At 45.0% G+C, this 23937-nt stretch overlaps 1 protein-coding gene across 1 annotated transcript in view; it reads right to left on the bottom strand.

Moving 5' to 3' along the window:
• Nucleotides 1–23504, bottom strand: part of glb1l (galactosidase, beta 1-like) — a 54908-nt gene extending 31404 nt beyond the window's left edge. The window contains exons 1-5 of the mRNA XM_045704937.2: nt 23313–23504; nt 16222–16391; nt 4561–4711; nt 264–324; nt 54–148 (exon numbers count right to left, since the gene is read on the bottom strand). Coding sequence (XP_045560893.1) covers nt 54–148; nt 264–324; nt 4561–4711; nt 16222–16391; nt 23313–23375 — 540 coding nt within the window. The 5' untranslated portion in view covers nt 23376–23504. The remainder of the gene's footprint in view (nt 1–53; nt 149–263; nt 325–4560; nt 4712–16221; nt 16392–23312) is intronic.
• Nucleotides 23505–23937: the final 433 nt, after the last annotated feature.

Raw genomic sequence — 23937 nt, 5'->3', positions numbered from 1 at the left:
TTTTTAAATGTATTTGGCTGAGGTGTATGTAAACTTCCCGACTTCAACTGTACCTGCACAGTGATAATGTTGCCTCCATTTGGATACAGCCATCTCCTCATCTTTGGTAGCAGCACCGCCATCCAGGTGCTCACTGCCTCCAAGTAGTCTGGAACAAAAGCAAGACACTAGTCACTGATTAAACACAAGGAGCCAACCAAGCCAGAAACACTGAATTACTGATATGTGTACAGGGATGGTACAGGCAGTACGGTTTATGATACCTGTATCTGCTGAGCGAAGTACAATGTTTGGTTTCTGGAGCAACCAAGCTGGTAAACCGCCCTGAAAGAGAGAGAAACGCCATGAACTTCTGTAAGCACGACTCAGATATTTCTGTCAGCTGACACATTGTGAGAGAGAGAGAGAGAGAGAGAGAGAGAGCGGAAGAGGAGAGTCAAAACAACATCTGTTACTCGGTGGTGCATGACACCAAAACACCCCTCCCCTTTCTGACTCCTTTCCCTCTCTTTCTACATTCCTCCAGGTGAGAACTACCATCCCTCTCTTTCTACGTTCCTCCAGGTGAGAACTACCATCCCTCTCTTTCTACGTTCCTCCCGGTGAGAACTACCATCCCTCTCTTTCTACGTTCCTCCAGGTGAGAACTACCATCCCTCTCTTTCTACATTCCTCCCGGTGAGAACTACCATCCCTCTCTTTCTACGTTCCTCCAGGTGAGAACTACCATCCCTCTCTTTCTACGTTCCTCCAGGTGAGAACTACCATCCCTCTCTTTCTACGTTCCTCCAGGTGAGAACTACCATCCCTCTCTTTCTACATTCCTCCCGGTGAGAACTACCATCCCTCTCTTTCTACGTTCCTCCAGGTGAGAACTACCATCCCTCTCTTTCTACGTTCCTCCAGGTGAGAACTACCATCCCTCTCTTTCTACGTTCCTCCAGGTGAGAACTACCATCCCTCTCTTTCTACATTCCTCCCGGTGAGAACTACCATCCCTCTCTTTCTACGTTCCTCCAGGTGAGAACTACCATCCCTCTCTTTCTACGTTCCTCCAGGTGAGAACTACCATCCCTCTCTTTCTACGGTCCCCCAGGTGAGAACTACCATCCCTCTCTTTCTACATTCCTCCCGGTGAGAACTACCATCCCTCTCTTTCTACGTTCCTCCAGGTGAGAATAGAACTACCATCCCTCTCTTTCTACGTTCCTCCAGGTGAGAACTACCATCCCTCTCTTTCTACGTTCCTCCCGGTGAGAATAGAACTACCATCCCTCTCTTTCTACATTCCTCCCGGTGAGAACTACCATCCCTCTCTTTCTACGTTCCTCCCGGTGAGAATAGAACTACCATCCCTCTCTTTCTACGTTCCTCCCGGTGAGAACTACCATCCCTCTCTTTCTACGTTCCTCCCGGTGAGAATAGAACTACCATCCCTCTCTTTCCACGTTCCTCCAGGTGAGAATAGAACTACCATCCCTCTCTTTCTACGTTCCTCCAGGTGAGAATAGAACTACCATCCCTCTCTTTCTACGTTCCTCCCGGTGAGAACTACCATCCCTCTCTTTCTACATTCCCCCAGGTGAGAACTACCATCCCTCTCTTTCTACGTTCCTCCAGGTGAGAACTACCATCCCTCTCTTTCTACATTCCTCCCGGTGAGAACTACCATCCCTCTCTTTCTACATTCCCCCAGGTGAGAACTACCATCCCTCTCTTTCTACGTTCCTCCAGGTGAGAACTACCATCCCTCTCTTTCTACGTTCCTCCCGGTGAGAACTACCATCCCTCTCTTTCTACGGTCCCCCAGGTGAGAACTACCATCCCTCTCTTTCTACGTTCCTCCAGGTGAGAACTACCATCCCTCTCTTTCTACGTTCCTCCAGGTGAGAACTACCATCCCTCTCTTTCTACGTTCCTCCCGGTGAGAACTACCATCCCTCTCTTTCTACGGTCCTCCAGGTGAGAACTACCATCCCTCTCTTTCTACGTTCCTCCAGGTGAGAACTACCATCCCTCTCTTTCTACGTTCCTCCAGGTGAGAACTACCATCCCTCTCTTTCTACGGTCCCCCAGGTGAGAACTACCATCCCTCTCTTTCTACGTTCCTCCAGGTGAGAACTACCATCCCTCTCTTTCTACATTCCTCCCGGTGAGAACTACCATCCCTCTCTTTCTACGTTCCTCCAGGTGAGAACTACCATCCCTCTCTTTCTACGTTCCCCCAGGTGAGAACTACCATCCCTCTCTTTCTACGTTCCCCCAGGTGAGAACTACCATCCCTCTCTTTCTACGTTCCTCCAGGTGAGAACTACCATCCCTCTTTCTACGTTCCTCCAGGTGAGAATAGAACTACCATCCCTCTCTTTCTACGTTCCTCCAGGTGAGAACTACCATCCCTCTCTTTCTACGTTCCTCCAGGTGAGAACTACCATCCCTCTCTTTCTACGTTCCTCCAGGTGAGAATAGAACTACCATCCCTCTCTTTCTACGTTCCTCCAGGTGAGAATAGAACTACCATCCCTCTCTTTCTACGTTCCTCCAGGTGAGAATAGAACTACCATCCCTCTCTTTCTACGTTCCTCCAGGTGAGAATAGAACTACCATCCCTCTCTTTCTACGTTCCTCCAGGTGAGAATAGAACTACCATCCCTCTCTTTCTACGTTCCTCCAGGTGAGAATAGAACTACCATCCCTCTCTTTCTACATTCCTCCAGGTGAGAATAGAACTACCATCCCTCTCTTTCTACGGTCCTCCAGGTGAGAATAGGACTTCCAGTGGACTACAGCCTCACACCATGTGATGTAGTGAGTTTCCAATGTGTTGCTGTCAGCTGAACGGCCTGACTTTGACCAGAGACAGTCTTATAACAAAGTGCAGGTCAAGGAAACATAGCTCAATAGTGAAGGAAGCAGTGGGGGACTGTCTCTGGACAGGAGCTTCTCCTTAAATGACCAAATGTAAAATGTAATGGTGACCCTTTAAAGCCTGTTAGGGATAGGGGGCAGTATTTACACGGCCGGATAAAAAACGTACCCGATTTAATCTGGTTATTACTACTGCCCAGAAACTAGAATATGCATATAATTATTGGCTTTGGATAGAAAATACCCTAAAGTTTCTAAAACTGTTTGAATGGTGTCTGTGAGTATAACAGAACTCATATGGCAGGCCAAAACCTGAGAAGATTCCATGCAGGAAGTGGCCTGTCTGACCATTCCTTGGGCTTCTTGACTCTCTTTATTGAAAACTTAGGATCTTTGCTGTAACGTGACACTTCCTACGGCTCCCATAGGCTCTCAGAACCCGGGAAAAAGCTGAATGATGTCTTTGCAGCCCCTGGCTGAAAAACATTAGCGCCTTTGGTAAGTGGTCTATCAGAGGACAATGAGACTGAGGCGCGTGCACGAGGCGACCCCATGTTTTTATTTTCTCTGTCTTTGAACTAAAACACGGTTTCCCTGTCGGAATATTATCGCTTTTTTACGAGAAAAATGGCATAAAAATTGATTTTAAACAGCGGTTGACATGCTTCGAAGTACGGTAATGGAATATTTAAAAAACAATTTGTCACGAAACGCGTCGGGCGCGTCACCCTTATTTACCCTTTCGGATAGTGTCTTGAACGCACGAACAAAACAGAGGATATTTGAACATAACTATGGATTATTTTGAACCAAACCAACATTTGTTATTGAAGTAGAAGTCCTGGGAGTGCATTCTGACGAAGAACAGCAAAGGTAATAACATTTTTCTTATAGTAAATCTGACTTTGGTGAGGGCCAAACTTGGTGGGTGTCTAAATAGCTAGCCCTGTGATGCCGGGCTATCTACTCAGAATATTGCAAAATGTGCTTTCACCGAAAAGCTATTTTAAAATCGGACATAGCGAGTGCATAAAGGAGTTCTGTATCTATAATTCTTAAAATAATTGTTATGTTTTTTGTGAACGTTTATCGTGAGTAATTTAGTAAATTCACCGGAAGTTTGCGGGGGGTATGCTAGTTCTGAACGTCACATGCTAATGTAAAAAGCTGTTTTTTGATATAAATATGAACTTGATTGAACAAAACATGCATGTATTGTATAACATAATGTCCTAGGATTGTCATCTGATGAAGATCATCAAAGGTTAGTGCTGCATTTAGCTGTGGTTTGGGTTTATGTGACATTATATGCTAGCTTGAAAAATGGGTGTCTGATTATTTCTGGCTGGGCCCAGAGAGGTTAAATGTGGGGCGGCAGGTAGAGCCTAGTGGTTAGAGCGTTGGACTAGCAACCGAAAGGTTGCAAGATCGAATCCCCGAGCTGACAAGGTACAAAATCTGTCGTTCTGCCTCTGAACAAGGCAGTTAACCCCACTGTTCCTAGGCCGTCATTGAAAATAAGAATTTGCTCTTAACTGACTTGCCTAGTTAAATAAAGGCTGTAGTAAAGGCTGGAACGGAATGAATTCAGCACTTAGGCTCATAGTAAAGGCTGGAACGGAATGAATTCAGCACTTTGATTCCATTCATTACTATGACCTGTCTTATACCTCTATGTATTGTAGTGCTTACCATCTCCCACTCTGCACAGATGTAGGGTCCAGGGCGGAGGATCACCAGGAGGCCAGTCTGATTGGCCAGATCCAGGAAGTTCTCCAGGTCTCGATCCCCAGAGAAGTTGTAAACACCCCGCTTTTCCTCATGGAAGTTCCAGGGAACATAACTGGCAAGAGGGAGAAGAGTACTGGTGACATAACTGACTGGAGTACTGGTGACATAACTGACAAGAGTACTGGTGACATAACTGACAAGAGTACTGGTGACATAACTGACTAGAGTACTGGTGACATAACTGACTAGAGGGAGAAGAGTACTGGTGACATAACTGGCAAGAGGGAGAAGAGTACTGGTGACATAACTGGCAAGAGTACTGGTGACATAACTGACTAGAGTACTGGTGACATAACTGACTGGAGTACTGGTGACATAACTGACAAGAGTACTGGTGACATAACTGACAAGAGTACTGGTGACATAACTGACTAGAGTACTGGTGACATAACTGACTGGAGTACTGGTGACATAACTGACTAGAGTACTGGTGACATAACTGGCAAGAGTACTGGTGACATAACTGGCAAGAGGGAGAAGAGTACTGGTGACATAACTGACAAGAGTACTGGTGACATAACTGACAAGAGTACTGGTGACATAACTGACTAGAGTACTGGTGACATAACTGACTAGAGTACTGGTGACATAACTGGCAAGAGGGAGAAGAGTACTGGTGACATAACTGACTAGAGTACTGGTGACATAACTGGTGACATAACTGACTAGAGTACTGGTGACATAACTGACTAGAGTACTGGTGACATAACTGACAAGAGTACTGGTGACATAACTGGCAAGAGGGAGAAGAGTACTGGTGACATAACTGACGACATAACTGACTAGAGTACTGGTGACATAACTGGCAAGAGTACTGGTGACATAACTGGCAAGAGTACTGGTGACATAACTGGCAAGAGTACTGGTGACATAACTGACAAGAGTACTGGTGACATAACTGACTAGAGTACTGGTGACATAACTGGCTAGGGAACTGGTGACATAACTGACAACAGGGAGAAGAGTACTGGTGACATAACTGACTAGAGTACTGGTGACATAACTGACTAGAGTACTGGTGACATAACTGGCAAGAGTACTGGTGACATAACTGGCAAGAGGGAGAAGAGTACTGGTGACATAACTGACTAGAGTACTGGTGAACCTGTTAGGGCTAGGGGGCAGTATTGACACGGCTGGATAAAAAACATACCCGATTTAATCTGGTTACCACTCCTACCCAGTAACTAGAATATGCATATACTTATTACATATGGATAGAAAACACCCTAAATTTTCTAAAACTGTTTGAATGGTGTCTGTGAGTATAACAGAACTCAAATGGCAGGTCAAAACCTGAGAGATTCCTTTACAGGAAGTGGCCTGTCTGACCATTTCTTGAACTTCTTTTCCATCTCTATCATTTACTAAGGATCTCTGCTCTAACGTGACACTTCCCACGTCGTCCATAGGCGCTCAGAGCCCGGGAAAAAACAGAATGTCGTCATTCCAGCCCCAGGCTGAAACACATTATCGCCTTTCTCAAGTGGCCGATCAAGGGACACTGGGCTTATGCTCGTGACCCGACCGCCCCCGCCTTTGGGATTTTTTCCTCTGTTTGCCGAAAAGGAGATTCCCTGTCGGAATATTATCGCTTTTCTACGAGAAAAATGTCGTAAAAATTGATTTTAAACAGCGGTTGACATGCTTCGAAGTACGGTAATGGAATATTTAGAATTTTATTGTCACGAATTGCGCCATGCAATTTCGGATAGTGTCTGGAACGCACGAACAAAACGCCGCTATTCGGATATAACGATGGATTATTTTGGACCAAACCAACATTTGTTATTGAAGTAGCAGTCCTGGGTGTGCATTCTGACGAAGACAACAAAAGGTAATCAAACTTTTATAATAGTAAATATGATTATGGTGAGTGCTAAACTTGCCGGGTGTCTAAATAGCGAGCCCGTGATGCCTGGGCTATGTACTTAGAATATTGCAAAATGTGCTTTCACCAAAAAGCTATTTTAAAATCGGACATATCGAGTGCATAGAGGAGGTCTGTATCTATAATTCTTAAAATAATTGTTATGCTTTTTGTGAACATTTATCGTGAGTAATTTAGTAAAATGTTAGCGAATTCCCCGGAAGTTTGCGGGGGATATGCTAGTTCTGAACGTCACATGCTAATGTAAAAAGCTGGTTTTTGATATAAATATGAACTTGATTGAACAAAACATGCATGTATTGTATAACATAATGTCCTAGGGTTGTCATCTGATGAAGATCATCAAAGGTGAGTGCTGCATTTAGCTGTCTTCTGGGTTTTGGTGACATTATATGCTGGCTTGAAAAATGGGTGTCTGATTATTTCTGGCTTGATACTCTGCTGACATAATCTAATGTTTTGCTTTCGTTGTAAAGCCTTTTTGAAATCGGACAGTGTGGTTAGATTAACGAGAGTCTTGTCTTTAAATAGCTGTAAAATAGTCATATGTTTGAGAAATTGAAGTAATAGGATTTTTAAGGTTTTGAAAATCGCGCCACAGGCTGCAAGTGGCTGTTACGTAGGTGGGACGCAAGCGTCCCACCTAGCCCATAGAGGTTAAAGAGGTTGTAGTAGAAGTCCTTGGAGGATTAAAATAGGTAGTTGTGTTAAAGCAGTAATAACTCACGGTGGATGTTGACCCACCTAGCCCATAGAGGATAACAGCGCAATTGGAAAGTATTCAGACCACTTTTTCCACATTTTGTTTCGTTAGACTTTTTTCCTCAACAAAACCCCATAGTGACTAAGTGAAAACAGGCTTCTAGAGATGTTTTGCTAATGAATAAAAAATCAGAAATACCTTATTTACATAAGTATTCAGACCCTTTGCTATGAGACTCTAAATTGAGCTCAGGTGCTTCCTGTTTCCATTGATGATCCTTGAGATGTTTCTACAATTTGATTGGAGTCCACCTGTGGTAAATTCAATTGATTGGACATTATTTGGAAAGGCACACACCTGTCTATACAAGGTCCCACAGTTGACAGTACATGTCAGAGCAAAAACCAAGCCATGAGGTCGAAGGAATTGTCCGTAGAGCTCCAAGACAGAATTGTGTCGAGGAACAGATCTGGGGAAGGGTACCAAAACATTTTTGCAGCATTGAAGGTCCCCAAGAACACAGTGGCCTCCATCATTCTTAAATGGAAGTTGTTTGGAACCACCAAGACTCTTCATAGAGCTGGCCGCCCGGCCAAACTGAGCAATCGGAGGAGAAGGGCCTTGGTCAGGGAGGTGACCAAGAACCTGATGGTCACTCTGACAGAGCTCCAAAGTTCCACTGTGGAGATGGGAGAACCTTCCAGAAGGACAACCATCTCTGCAGCACACCACCAATCAGGCCTTTATGGTAGAGTGGCCAGACGGAAGCCCCTCCTCAGTAAAAGGCACATGACAGCGTGCTTGGAGTTTGCCGAAAGCCACCTAAAGACTCTCAGACCATGAGAAACAAGATTCTCTGGTCTGATGAAACCAAGATTGAACTCTTTGGCCTGAATACCAATCGTCACATCTGGAGGAAACCTGGCACCATCCCTACGGTGAAGCATGCTGGTGGCAGCATCATGCTGTGGGGATGTTTTTCAGCGGCAGGGACTGGGAGACTAGTCAGGATCGAGGCAAAGATGAACGGAGCAAAGTACATTGAGATCCTTGATGAAAACCTGCGCCAGAGCGCTCAGGACCTCGGACTGAGGCAAAGGTTCACCTTCCAACAGGACAACGACCCTAAGCACACAGCCAAGACAACGCAGGAGTGGCTTCAGGACAAGTCTCTGAATGTCCTTGAGAGGCCCAGCCAGAGCCCGGACTTGAATCCAATCTAACATCTCTGGAGAGACCTGAAAATAGCTGTGCAGCGACACTCCCCATCCAACCTGACAGAGCTTGAAAGGATCTGCAGAGAAGAATGGGAGAAACTCCCCAAATACAGGTGTGCCAAGCTTGAAGCGTCATACCCAAGAAGACTTGAGGCTGTAATCACTGCCAAAGATGCTTCAACAAAGTAGTGCCGTCCCTAGAAGGTGAGAGTCACTTGAGTGGGTTGAGTCACTGATGTGATCTTCTTGTCCGGGTTGGCGTCCCCCTCGGGTTCGTGCCATGGGTGAGATCTTCGTGGGCTATACTCGGCCTTGTCTCAGGATAGTAAGTTGGTGGTTTGAAGATATCCCTCTAGTGGTTTGGGGGCTGTGCTTTGACCATGCCTCAGGACTACCTGGCCTGATGACTCCTTGCTGTCCCCAGTCCACCCCAGTCCACCTGGCCGTGCTTCTGCTCCAGTTTCAACTGTTCTGCCTGCGGCTATGGAACCCTGACCTGTTCACCGGACGTTCTACCTGTCCCAGACCTGCTGTTTTCGACTCTCTCTCTACCGCACCTGCTGTCTCTAAACTCTGAATGATCGGCTATGAAAAGCCAACTGACATTTACTCCTGAGGTGCTGACCTGTTGCACCCTCTACAACTACTGTGATTATTATTATTTGACCCTGCTGGTCATTTATGAACATTTGAACATCTTGGCCATGTTCTGTTATAATCTCCACCCGGCACAGCCAGAAGAGGACTGGCCAACCCTCAGAGCCTGGTTCCTCTCTAGGTTTCTTCCTAGGTGCTGGCCTTTCTAGGGAGTTTTTCCTAGCCACCGTGCTTCTACGTCTGCATTGCTTGCTGTTTGGGGGTTTTAGGCTGGGTTTCTGTACAGCACTTTGTGACATCGGCTGATGTAAAAAGGGCTTTATAAATACATTTGATTTGATTGAGTAAAGGGTCTGAATACTTATGTAATGTAAATGTGATTTCAGTTTATTTTTAATAAATGTGCGAAAAAGTACTGGTAGGTAAAGATTACTGAGACTACTGGTAGGTGAAGACTACTGGTAGGTGAAGACTACTGGTAGGTGAAGACTACTGGTAGGTGAAGACTACTGTGACTATTGGTAGGTGAAGACTACTGGTAGGTGGAGACTACTGGTAGGTGAAGGTTACTGGTAGGTGAAGACTACTGGTAGATGAAGACTACTGAGAGTACTGGTAGGTGAAGACTACTGGTAGGGGCAGACTACTGAGACTACTGTGTGTGTACTGTTTCCTGTTTCCGGTCACAACTTGCAGACTTGTTTACGCTGCTGTGCGTTTTTGTTGCCGATCTTACTTTGATACCTGACGGTTTTTTACTTTTTCATTACCGTATATTTTTACTTTTTCCCTCACTCAACTTTTTTTCATTCAACTTTTTCACCCCGGAGGTTTTATCTGGACATGGTTCGTCAGGACTTCAAACAGCCGAAGCTAAGTAACATTAACATGATGCCTTCTAATTGCAGTCGTTGTACTTATAATATACAGGAGAACGATCGCCTTACGGCAAGGATAGCTGTGCTGCAAGCCCAGCTTCAGACGCGATCGTTAGGCAAGGGTAATTTCAGTGTAGGAAAGGATGAAACAGCGTCTGTGCCACCAGTAAGTACAGATAGTAACGTTAGTATAAACCCCCTCGCACGGTCCCCGCAGCCGGACATCTTTCTCATGGCTTCTGGAGGGAAACGCTGTAGGAATGCTCAACCGGTGTCGCTTATTCAGCCGACAGAAACTTTCAACCGGTTCTCCCCATTAAGCGAGTCGGAGTCGGAGGCCGAGACTTCTCTGGTCTCTACTCCTCCCGTTGTGGGGTCTGAGACGCCGACGGCTCCCACCATTAGCTCTGACAAATTGAAAACCCTAGTCATTGGCGACTCCATTACCCGCAGTATTAGACTTAAAACTAATCATCCAGCGATCATACACTGTTTACCAGGGGGCAGGGCTACCGACGTTAAGGCTAATCTAAAGACGGTGCTGGCTAAAGCTAAAACTGGCGAGTGTAGAGAGTATAGAGATATTGTTATCCACGTCGGCACCAACGATGTTAGGATGAAACAGTCAGAGGTCACCAAGCGCAACATAGCTTCAGCGTGTAAATCAGCTAGAAAGATGTGTCGGCATCGATTAATTGTCTCTGGCCCCCTCCCAGTTAGGGGGAGTGATGAGCTCTACAGCAGAGTCTCACAACTCAATCGCTGGTTGAAAACTGTTTTCTGCCCCTCCCAAAAGATAGAATTTGTAGATAATTGGCCCTCTTTCTGGGACTCACCCACAAACAGGACCAAGCCTGGCCTGTTGAGGAGTGACGGACTCCATCCTAGCTGGAGGGGTGCTCTCATCTTATCTACGAACATAGACAGGGCTCTAACTCCTCTAGCTCCACAATGAAATAGGGTGCAGGCCAGGCAGCAGGCTGTTAGCCAGCCTGCCAGCTTAGTGGAGTCTGCCACTAGCACAGTCAGTGTAGTCAGCTCAGCTTTCCCCATTGAGACCGTGTCTGTGCCTCGATCTAGGTTGGGCAAAATTAAAAATGGCGGTGTTCGCTTTAGCAATCTCACTAGTATAAAGACCTCCTCCATTCCTGCCATTATTGAAAGAGATTGTGATACCTCACATCTCAAAATTGGGTTACTTAATGTTAGATCCCTCACTTCCAAGGCAGTTATAGTCAATGAACTAATCACTGATAATAATCTTGATGTGATTGGCCTGACTGAAACATGGCTTAAGCCTGATGAATTTACTGTGTTAAATGAGGCCTCACCCCCAGGTTACACTAGTGACCATACCCCCCGTGCATCCGGCAAAGGCGGAGGTGTTGCTAACATTTACGATAGCAAATTTCAATTTACAAAAAAAAAAACAACAATGACGTTTTCGTCTTTTGAGCTTCTAGTCATGAAATCTATGCAGCGTACTCACTCACTTTTTATAGCTACTGTTTATAGGCCTCCTGGGCCATATGCAGTGTTCCTCACTGAGTTCCCTGAATTCCTATCGGATCTTGTAGTCATAGCAGATAATATTCTAATTTTTGGTGACTTTAACATTCACATGGAAAAGTCCACAGACCCACTCCAAAAGGCTTTCGGAGCCATCATCGACTCAGTGGGTTTTGTCCAACATGTCTCTGGACCTACTCACTGCCACAGTCATACTCTGGACCTAGTTTTGTCCCATGGAATAAATGTTGTGGATCTAAATGTTTTTCCTCATAATCCTGGACTATCGGACCACCATTTTATTACGTTTGCAATTGCAACAAATAATCTGCTCAGACCCCAACCAAGGAGCATTAAAAGTCGTGCTATAAATTCTCAGACAACCCAAAGATTCCTTGATGCCCTTCCAGACTGCCTCTGCCTACCCAAGGACGTCAGAGGACAAAAATCAGTTAACCACCTAACCGAGGAACTCAATTTAACCTTGCGCAATACCCTAGATGCAGTTGCACCCCTAAAAACTAAAAACATCTGTCATAAGAAACTAGCTCCCTGGTATACAGAAAATACACGAGCTCTGAAGCAAGCTTCCAGAAAATTGGAACGGAAATGGCGCCACACCAAACTGGAAGTCTTCCGACTAGCTTGGAAAGACAGTACCGTGCAGTATCGAAGAGCCCTTACTGCTGCTCGATCATCCTATTTTTCCAACTTAACTGAGGAAAATAAGAACAATACGAAATTTCTTTTTGATACTGTCGCAAAGCTAACTAAAAAGCAGCCTTCGCAAATGGAGGATGGCTTTCACTTCAGCAGTAATAAATTTATGAACTTCTTTGAGGAAAAGATCATGATCATTAGAAAGCAAATTACAGACTCCTCTTTAAATCTGGGTATTCCTCCAAAGCTCCATTGTCCTGAGTCTGCACAACTCTGCCAGGACCTAGGATCAAGGGAGATACTAAAGTGTTTTAGTACTATATCTCTTGACGCAATGATGAAAATAATCATGGCCTCCAAACCCTCAAGCTGCATACTGGACCCTATTCCAACTAAACTACTGAAAGAGCTGCTTCCTGTGCTTGGCCCTCCTATGTTGAACATAATAAACGGCTCTCTATCCACCGGATGTGTACCAAGCTCACTAAAAGTGGCAGTAATAAAGCCTCTCTTGAAAAAGCCGAATCTTGATCCAGAAATTATAAAAAACTATCGGCCTATATCGAATCTTCCATTCCTCTCCAAAATTTTAGAAAAAGCTGTTGCACAGCAACTGACTGCCTTCCTGAAGACAAACAATGTATACGAAACGCTTCAGTCTGGTTTTAGACCCCATCATAGCACTGAGACTGCACTTGTGAAGGTGGTAAATGACCTTTTAATGACGTCAGACCGAGGCTCTGCATCTGTCCTCGTGCTCCTAGATCTTAGTGCCGCTTTTGATACCATCGATCACCACATTCTTTTGGAGAGATTGGAAACCCAAATTGGTCTACATGGACAAGTTCTGGCCTGGTTTAGATCTTATCTGTCGGAAAGATATCAGTTTGTCTCTGTGAATGGTTTGTCCTCTGACAAATCAATTGTAAATTTCGGTGTTCCTCAAGGTTCCGTTTTAGGACCACTATTGTTTTCACTATATATTTTACCTCTTGGGGATGTCATTCGAAAACATAATGTTAAATTTCACTGCTATGCAGACGACACACAGCTGTACATTTCAATGAAACATGGTGAAGCCCCAAAATTGCCCTCGCTAGAAGCCTGTGTTTCAGACATAAAGAAGTGGATGGCTGCAAACTTTCTACTTTTAAACTCGGACAAAACAGAGATGCTTGTTCTAGGTCCCAAGAAACAAAGAGATCTTCTGTTGAATCTGACAATTAATCTGGATGGTTGTACAGTCGTCTCAAATAAAACTGTGAAGGACCTCGGCGTTACTCTGGACCCTGATCTCTCTTTTGAAGAACATATCAAGACTGTTTCAAGGACAGCTTTTTTCCATCTACGTAACATTGCAAAAATCAGAAATTTTCTGTCCAAAAATGACGCAGAAAAATTAATCCATGCTTTTGTTACTTCTAGGCTGGACTACTGCAATGCTCTACTTTCCGGCTACCCGGATAAAGCACTAAATAAACTTCAGTTAGTGCTAAATACGGCTGCTAGAATCCTGACTAGAACCAAAAAATTTGATCATATTACTCCAGTGTTAGCCTCCCTACACTGGCTTCCTGTTAAGGCAAGGGCTGATTTCAAGGTTTTACTGCTAACCTACAAAGCATTACATGGGCTTGCTCCTACCTATCTTTCCGATTTGGTCCTGCCGTACATACCTACACGTACGCTACGGTCACAAGACGCAGGCCTCCTAATTGTCCCTAGAATTTCTAAGCAAACGGCTGGAGGTAGGGCTTTCTCCTATAGAGCTCCATTTTTATGGAATGGTCTGCCTACCAATGTGAGAGACGCAGACTCAGTCTCAACCTTTAAGTCTTTACTGAAGACTTATCTCTTCAGTAGGTCCTATGATTAAGTATAGTCTGGCCCAGGAGTGTGAAGGTGAACGGAAAGGCTGGAGCAACGAACCGCCCTTGCTGTCTCTGCCTTGCCGGTTCCCCTCTTTCCACTGGGATTCTCTGCCTCTAACCCTTTTACAGAGGCTGAGTCACTGGCCTACTGGTGTTCTTCCATGCCGTCCATGGGAGGGGTGCGTCACTTGAGTGGGTTGAGTCACTGACGTGGTCTTCCTGTCTGGGTTGGCCCCCCCCCCCCCTTGGGTTGTGCCATGGCGGAGATCGTTGTGGGCTATACTCGGCCTTGTCTTAGGACGGTAAGTTGGTGGTTGGAGACATCCCTCTAGTGGTGTGGGGGCTGTGCTTTGGCAAAGTGGGTGGGGTTATATCCTGCCTGTTTGGCCCTGTCTGGGGGTATCATCGGATGGGGCCACAGTGTCTTCTGATCCCTCCTGTCTCAGCCTCCAGTATTTATGCTGCAGTAGTTTATGTGTCGGGGGGCTAGGGTCAGTCTGTTACATCTGGAGTATTTCTCTTGTCTTATCCGGTGTCCTGTGTGTATTTAAATATGCTCTCTCTAATTCTCTCTTTCTCTCTTTCTGTCTTTCTCTCGGAGGACCTGAGCCCTAGGACCATGCCTCAGGACTACCTGGTATGACTCCTCCTTGCTGTCCCCAGTCCACCTGGCCGTGCTGCTGCTCCAGTTTCAACTGTTCTGCCTGCGGCTATGGAACCCTGACCTGTTCACCGGACGTGCTTGTTGCACCCTCGACAACTACTATGATTATTATTATTTGACCATGCTGGTCATTTATGAACATTTTAACATTTTAACATTTTGACCATGTTCTGTTATAATATCCACCCTGCACAGCCAGAAGAGGACTGGCCACCCCTCATAGCCTGGTTCCTCTCTAGGTTTCTTCCTAGGTTTTTGGCCTTTCTAGGGAGTTTTTCCTAGGGAGTTTTTCCTAGCCACCGTGCTTCTTTCACATGCTTTGCTTGCTGTTTGGGGTTTTAGGCTGGGTTTCTGTACAGCACTTTGAGAATATCAGCTGATGTACGAAGGGCTATATAAAAATAAATTTGATTTGATTTGATACTGGTAGGTGAAGACTACTGAGACTACTGGTAGGGGAAGACTACTGAGACTACTGGTAGGGGAAGACTACTGGTAGGTGAAGACTACTGAGGTTACTGGTAGGTGAAGACTACTGGTAGGTGAAGACTACTGGTAGGTTAAGAATACTGGTACAGTGAGGGAAAAAAGTATTTGATCCCCTGCTGATTTTGTATGTTTGCCCACTGACAAAGGTATGATCAGTCTATAATTTTAATGGTAGGTTTATTTGAACAGTGAGACAGAATAACAACAACAAAAAATCCAGAAAAACGCATGTCAAAAATGTTATAAATTGATTTGCATTTTAATGAGGGAAATAAGTATTTGACCCCTCTGCAAAACATGACTTAGTACTTGGTGGCAAAACCCTTGTTGGCAATCACAGAGGTCAGACGTTTCTTGTAGTTGGCCACCAGGTTTGCACACATCTCAGGAGTGATTTTGTCCCACTCCTCTTTGCAGATCTTCTCCAAGTCATTAAGGTTTCGAGGCTGACGTTTGGCAACTCGAACCTTCAGCTCCCTCCACAGATTTTCTATGGGATTAAGGTCTGGAGACTGGCTAGGCCACTCCAGGACCTTAATGTGCTTCTTCTGACCTCGTCAAGACGCTCAGACCACTGACCTTGTCAAGACGCTCAGACCACTGACCTCGTCAAGACGCGCAGACCACTGACCTCGTCAAGACGCTCAGACCAGTGACCTCGTCAAGACGCTCAGACCACTGACCTCGTCAAGACGCTCAGACCACTGACCTCGTCAAGACGCGCAGACCACTGACCTCGTCAAGACGCTCAGACCAGTGACCTCGTCAAGACGCTCAGACCAGTGACCTCGTCAAGACGCTCAGACCACTGACCTCATCAGGTACAACACTACTACTACTACTGTTGTATTGGGTAACCATGGATACAGGTACAACACTACTACTACTGTTGTATTGGGTAACCATGGATACAGCTACAACACTACTACTACTGTTGTATTGGGTAACCATGGATACAGGTACAACACTACTACTACTACTACTGTTGTATTGGGGAAATCATCAAGCGATACATTTAATTATATAACAATAATCTCCTCTCTCTCTCTCCCCCCCCCCCATCACGTCTCCTGTTGAACTTACATCTGTACGGCGTTGAGTCCAGCCATGTACATCTTGAGCAGTCTGTCTTTCCAGTAGTAATGAGGGATACGCGAGTAGTGAATACTACCAGAGACATACTGGAAAGGTTTCCCGTCTTTCTGGAAACAGTCGTTCTTGTAGTCTACGGAGAAGGAACGGGCCCCGGAAACCTGTAAGAAAAAAGACAGACAGAAGTCATTATATATATATATATATATATATATAATATATATATAATATATATATAATATATATATAGTTTTATGAACAATATGCTCGTCTTATCAAGGTTCTGGCATTAGAACATTTCAAGTTATATTTGATATCAGTAATAATATATGGAAAGCTGTGAGAAAGCCAGGACCTCTGTCAGAAAGCTGTTAGACCTGCATGTCTACTGATTTGTCATGACAATAATATGTTCCTATCAAAGCCTGGGTATCCGGATCATTCCTACTTTGCAGTGTCTTTTGGATCTCGGAACTTTTTTTGGGGGGGGAGAATTACATTTTGACTTTCTGTCACGATTCCTACCGACGGTGGCGCCCCCTCCTGCTCGGGTGGCGCTCGGCGGTCGTCGTCACCGGCCTATTAGCTGCCACCGATTCCCTTTTTGTTTTTTTCCTTTTTTTTAATGTTTTCTCACCTGCCCTGAGTTAGGCAATTAAGAGGACTATTTAGTTCAGCTGGCCCGCACCCTATTGTGCGGGATTGTTTTTCTGTGTGTCGACTGCGTTTGTTCGACTGTGTTTGTCCATTGTATTTTTCCCTGTTGTTGGGAGACCTTTTATTTTGTACGGGTGGTTCCATTAAAATTACCACACAGTGTTCGCTGCTTCCTGCGCTTCTTTCCGCCACACTACAGACAAGACGTTACACTTTCATAAAAAAAAAACATATTGGTCAAGCTCAGCTTCATTTTCCACCAACATGTTAGAGTTGCTAATGCCTCGGAATGGTAGTCCAGGAAGTTGCGTATCGGGTTCAGCCAATCAGCTTGCAGCAGTCTGTTGTGTACCCCTGGCTGAACACAGAGCACAACATCAAGAAGTTACATTCCTAGTCATTATGGCTGAAAATGGTGTCGCATATTTTCCCCAGGGTTTTTTTTCCCCTCCTTTTCCGTCATTAAATCGAGTTAAGGAGGAAATTGAAGCCTTTGCAGCCTGAATGGAGAATGTTTTATTTAGAGGGACACCAGTGTTTTACCTGCTGGGAACATCAAGCCCAGTCACCAGTGTATTATTACCTGCTGGGAACATCAAGCCCAGACACCAGTGTATTATTACCTGCCGGGAACATCAATCCCAGACACCAGTGTATTATTACCTGCTGGGAGCATCAAGCCCAGTCACCAGTTTATTACCTGCTGGGAGCATCAAGCCCAGACACCAGTGTATTATTACCTGCCGGGAACATCAAGCCCAGACACCAGTGTATTATTACCTGCTGGGAACATCAAGCCCAGACACCAGTGTATTATTACCTGCTGGGAACATCAAGCCCAGACACCAGTGTATTATTACCTGCCGGGAACATCAAGCCCAGACACCAGTGTATTATTACCTGCTGGGAACATCAAGCCCAGACACCAGTGTATTATTACCTGCTGGGAACATCAAGCCCAGACACCAGTGTATTATTACCTGCTGGGAACATCAAGCCCAGACACCAGTGTATTATTACCTGCTGGGAACATCAAGCCCAGACACCAGTGTATTATTACCCGCTGGGAGCATCAAGCCCAGACACCAGTGTATTATTACCCGCTGGGAACATCAAGCCCAGACACCAGTGTATTATTACCTGCTGGGAACATCAAGCCCAGACACCAGTGTATTATTACCTGCTGGGAACATCAAGCCCAGACACCAGTGTATTATTACCTGCTGGGAGCATCAAGCCCAGACACCAGTGTATTACCTGCCATGAACATCAAGCCCAGACACCAGTGTATTACCTGCTGGGAACATCAAGCCCAGACACCAGTTTATTACCTGCTGGGAGCATCAAGCCCAGTCACCAGTGTATTATTACCTGCTGGGAGCATCAAGCCCAGACACCAGTGTATTATTACCTGCTGGGAGCATCAAGCCCAGACACCAGTGTATTATTACCTGCTGGGAACATCAAGCCCAGACACCAGTGTATTACCCGCTGGGAACATCAAGCCCAGACACCAGTGTATTATTACCTGCTGGGAACATCAAGCCCAGACACCAGTGTATTATTACCTGCCGGGAACATCAAGCCCAGACACCAGTGTATTATTACCTGCTGGGAGCATCAAGCCCAGTCACCAGTGTATTATTACCTGCTGGGAACATCAAGCCCAGACACCAGTGTATTATTACCTGCCGGGAACATCAAGCCCAGACACCAGTGTATTATTACCTGCTGGGAACATCAAGCCCAGACACCAGTGTATTATTACCTGCTGGGAACATCAAGCCCAGACACCAGTGTATTATTACCTGCTGGGAACATCAAGCCCAGACACCAGTGTATTATTACCTGCTGGGAGCATCAAGCCCAGACACCAGTGTATTACCTGCCATGAACATCAAGCCCAGACACCAGTGTATTACCTGCTGGGAACATCAAGCCCAGACACCAGTTTATTACCTGCTGGGAGCATCAAGCCCAGTCACCAGTGTATTATTACCTGCTGGGAGCATCAAGCCCAGACACCAGTGTATTATTACCTGCTGGGAGCATCAAGCCCAGACACCAGTGTATTATTACCTGCTGGGAACATCAAGCCCAGACACCAGTGTATTACCCGCTGGGAACATCAAGCCCAGACACCAGTGTATTACCTGCCGGGAACATCAAGCCCAGACACCAGTGTATTATTACCTGCTGGGAACATCAAGCCCAGACACCAGTGTATTATTACCTGCTGGGAACATCAAGCCCAGACACCAGTGTATTACCCGCTGGGAACATCAAGCCCAGACACCAGTGTATTACCTGCCGGGAACATCAAGCCCAGACACCAGTGTATTATTACCTGCTGGGAACATCAAGCCCAGACACCAGTGTATTATTACCTGCTGGGAACATCAAGCCCAGACACCAGTGTATTATTACCTGCCGGGAACATCAAGCCCAGACACCAGTGTATTATTACCTGCCGGGAACATCAAGCCCAGACACCAGTGTATTATTACCTGCTGGGAACATCAAGCCCAGACACCAGTGTATTATTACCTGCTGGGAGCATCAAGCCCAGACACCAGTGTATTATTACCTGCTGGGAACATCAAGCCCAGACACCAGTGTATTATTACCTGCTGGGAACATCAAGCCCAGACACCAGTGTATTATTACCCGCTGGGAACATCAAGCCCAGACACCAGTGTATTATTACCTGCCGGGAACATCAAGCCCAGACACCAGTGTATTATTACCTGCTGGGAGCATCAAGCCCAGACACCAGTGTATTATTACCTGCCGGGAACATCAAGCCCAGACACCAGTGTATTATTACCTGCTGGGAACATCAAGCCCAGACACCAGTGTATTATTACCTGCTGGGAACATCAAGCCCAGACACCAGTGTATTATTACCTGCTGGGAACATCAAGCCCAGACACCAGTGTATTATTACCCGCTCAAGCCCAGACACCAGTGTATTACCTGCTGGGAACATCAAGCCCAGACACCAGTGTATTATTACCTGCTGGGAGCATCAAGCCCAGACACCAGTGTATTATTACCTGCTGGGAACATCAAGCCCAGACACCAGTGTATTATTACCTGCTGGGAACATCAAGCCCAGACACCAGTGTATTATTACCCGCTCAAGCCCAGACACCAGTGTATTACCTGCTGGGAACATCAAGCCCAGACACCAGTGTATTACCTGCTGGGAACATCAAGCCCAGACACCAGTGTATTATTACCTGCTGGGAACATCAAGCCCAGACACCAGTGTATTATTACCTGCTGGGAGCATCAAGCCCAGACACCAGTGTATTATTACCCGCTGGGAACATCAAGCCCAGACACCAGTGTATTATTACCTGCCGGGAACATCAAGCCCAGACACCAGTGTATTATTACCTGCTGGGAACATCAAGCCCAGACACCAGTGTATTATTACCTGCTGGGAACATCAAGCCCAGACACCAGTGTATTATTACCTGCTGGGAGCATCAAGCCCAGACACCAGTGTATTATTACCTGCTGGGAACATCAAGCCCAGACACCAGTGTATTATTACCTGCTGGGAACATCAAGCCCAGACACCAGTGTATTATTACCCGCTCAAGCCCAGACACCAGTGTATTACCTGCTGGGAACATCAAGCCCAGACACCAGTGTATTACCTGCTGGGAACATCAAGCCCAGACACCAGTGTATTATTACCTGCTGGGAACATCAAGCCCAGACACCAGTGTATTATTACCTGCTGGGAGCATCAAGCCCAGACACCAGTGTATTATTACCCGCTGGGAACATCAAGCCCAGACACCAGTGTATTATTACCTGCCGGGAACATCAAGCCCAGACACCAGTGTATTATTACCTGCTGGGAACATCAAGCCCAGACACCAGTGTATTATTACCTGCTGGGAACATCAAGCCCAGACACCAGTGTATTATTACCTGCTGGGAGCATCAAGCCCAGACACCAGTGTATTATTACCTGCTGGGAACATCAAGCCCAGACACCAGTGTATTACCTGCTGGGAACATCAAGCCCAGACACCAGTGTATTATTACCTGCTGGGAACATCAAGCCCAGACACCAGTGTATTACCTGCTGGGAACATCAAGCCCAGACACCAGTGTATTATTACCTGCTGGGAGCATCAAGCCCAGACACCAGTGTATTATTACCTGCTGGGAACATCAAGCCCAGACACCAGTGTATTATTACCTGCTGGGAGCATCAAGCCCAGACACCAGTGTATTACCTGCTGGGAACATCAAGCCCAGACACCAGTGTATTATTACCTGCTGGGAACATCAAGCCCAGACACCAGTGTATTATTACCTGCTGGGAGCATCAAGCCCAGACACCAGTGTATTACCTGCTGGGAACATCAAGCCCAGACACCAGTGTATTATTACCTGCTGGGAACATCAATCCCAGACACCAGTGTATTATTACCTGCTGGGAACATCAAGCCCAGACACCAGTGTATTATTACCTGCCGGGAACATCAAGCCCAGACACCAGTGTATTATTACCCGCTGGGAACATCAAGCCCAGACACCAGTGTATTATTACCTGCTGGGAACATCAAGCCCAGACACCAGTGTATTATTACCTGCTGGGAACATCAAGCCCAGACACCAGTGTATTATTACCTGCTGGGAGCATCAAGCCCAGTCACCAGTGTATTATTACCCGCTGGGAACATCAAGCCCAGACACCAGTGTATTATTACCTGCTGGGAACATCAAGCCCAGACACCAGTGTTTTACCCACTGGAAGCGTCAGCGAGTCCCCCCTTATCTCAGCTCACTGGTCACCATAACAACACCCACCCGTAGCACGCGCTCCAGCAGGTATATCTCACTGGTCACCCCCAAAGCCAATTCCTCCTTTGGCCGCCTTTCCTTCCAGTTCTCTGCTGCCAATGACTGGAATGAATTGCAAAAATCACTGAAGCTGGAGACTCATATCTCCCTCTCTAACTTTAAGCACCAGCTGTCAGAGCAGCTCACTGATCGCTGCACCTGTAAACAGCCCATCCAATCTACCAACCTCATCCCCATATTGTTTTTATTTACTTTTTTTTCACTCCAGTATCTCTACTTGCACATCATCATCTGCACATCTATCACTCCAGTGTTAATGCTAAATTGTAATTATTTCACCTCTATGACCTATTTATTGCCTTACCTCCCTAATCTTACTCCACTTACACACACTGTATATACATTTTTCTATTGTGTTATTGACTGTATGTTTGTTTATGTGTAACTCTGTGTTGTTGTTTGTGTCGCACTGCTTTGCTTTATCTTGGCCAGGTCTCAGTTGTAAATGAGAACCTGTTCTCAACTAGCCTACCTGGTTAAATAAAGGTGAAATATAAATTAATTAATTCATTCATTCATTCATAATACTTTGAATATATAGTTTCTGGTTTGTGTGAAATGGTTCAGAATAATCTAAAACCAGTCTGCACACCACCAAGGTGAACTGGTTTAGTCTGGACTCTTGGTTGACAGTGTTGAGGGTGATGGGTAATGTATTGATGCTCGAGTGCCAAATCAACACACATTTGTTTCCATTAGTCTGTTACTTCTTTTTGATATTTATGAGTCTTATTTTTGTATATATTTTTAAATAGTTTTAAAATCTTGGTCAGGTCGCAATTGTAAATGAGAACTTGTTCTCAACTTGCCTACCTGGTTAAATAAAGGTGAAATAAAATAAATAAATAAAAATATTATCCCTATTTATTTGTGTTGTTCCAATTGTCTGAATAAAAATGACAGTTAGTGCAGAATGGTGCTTTATGTAAAATGTAAAATAACGTAGAATTGCATGAAATATTTCTAAAAGGCATTTTTTTTTCTCTGACATGCAAATAAGATGATCTATTCATGCAATGTTTTTACTATAAATGAGATCTTTCCACCCCTTACTCTTGTCCACGGTGGTCTGTGAACCCAAAACCATCTGCATTGACATAATGCATACAGGACGAAGAACACTTTCTACAACTGCATATTTAAGTCTCAGGTCTATCCGAAGAAGTGATGGTAAATGGTAGGAAGTTATCCACTTTGTTTAAATTATTATTATTATTATTATTACGGGTTTAGTGGAGCGTCACTTTTTCTTTTCAAGCGTTAGAGGGTTTAGTTTAAATATAATTTTCTGAACGGAGAGCTATCCATTTTCATTTCAGAGGTCCGATTTTATCCATGTAACTTTATACTTGATAATAACAATATCATGTCAATATAATGTATGTATTTACTATATTATACCGTAAAGGAAAATAAACAAGTTGCAAATATGAGCGGCGATCGGTCTGATCCAGAGTCAGCTGGTAAATTCACCTGGTAGACAGACAGGGGAAGTCGTATTTAATAGGAAATAATAGATACAGAATCAAACTTACCACAGTTCTATTCACGGCTAAACAGGCAAAGTAGATTAGAGAGAAAACAGTCTTCGTATCCATGGTTTCCTGTGTGGATTTAAATCCAATCTAAACTTGCCATTTGCCTGGTTTAGCCTACTTGCTTTATCAGCAGAGAAGCAGACAACATGAGTCGTCCCCGCTCCCAAAATCACTGTCATGTGATGTTCACACTGCTTTACCTCTCTGCTGGGTCCTAAAGTCCGACCCGTCTCCTGCCCCGGTTACATGCTTTACCACGTTATAAATCATTCTTCCTACTCACTTTACGATGAAAATATTCATTCAAATTCAGATGGATTAGGATTTAAAAAAAAAAATGTTTTGTATATAATTACATTTCACAGATATTTTTCATACATTGATTTAACAGTAACTTATATAATAATAATGCCCTACGTTTGTTATACACTATTGTTTAAGCTCTATAGTCTCACTTTATTACATTTGAGAGATTGCTCCTATTCTCCCTAACTCTAACACAGTGACTCTACCTCACATCCCATCTGATGCTGTTGTCAAGGCTAACAGGACAGAGACTCTTGTGTAAAGTGAGAATCAGGGTAAAGGTAACAATCACTATTGTGGTTAACATGGCCTGTGA

Source organism: Salmo salar, chromosome 21, assembly GCF_965601325.2.
Source record: "Salmo salar chromosome 21, fSalSal1, whole genome shotgun sequence".
Taxonomy (NCBI): domain Eukaryota; kingdom Metazoa; phylum Chordata; class Actinopteri; order Salmoniformes; family Salmonidae; genus Salmo; species Salmo salar.
The sequence above is the reverse complement of the archived record's forward strand: the minus strand, read 5'-3'. Positions and strand labels throughout refer to the sequence as shown.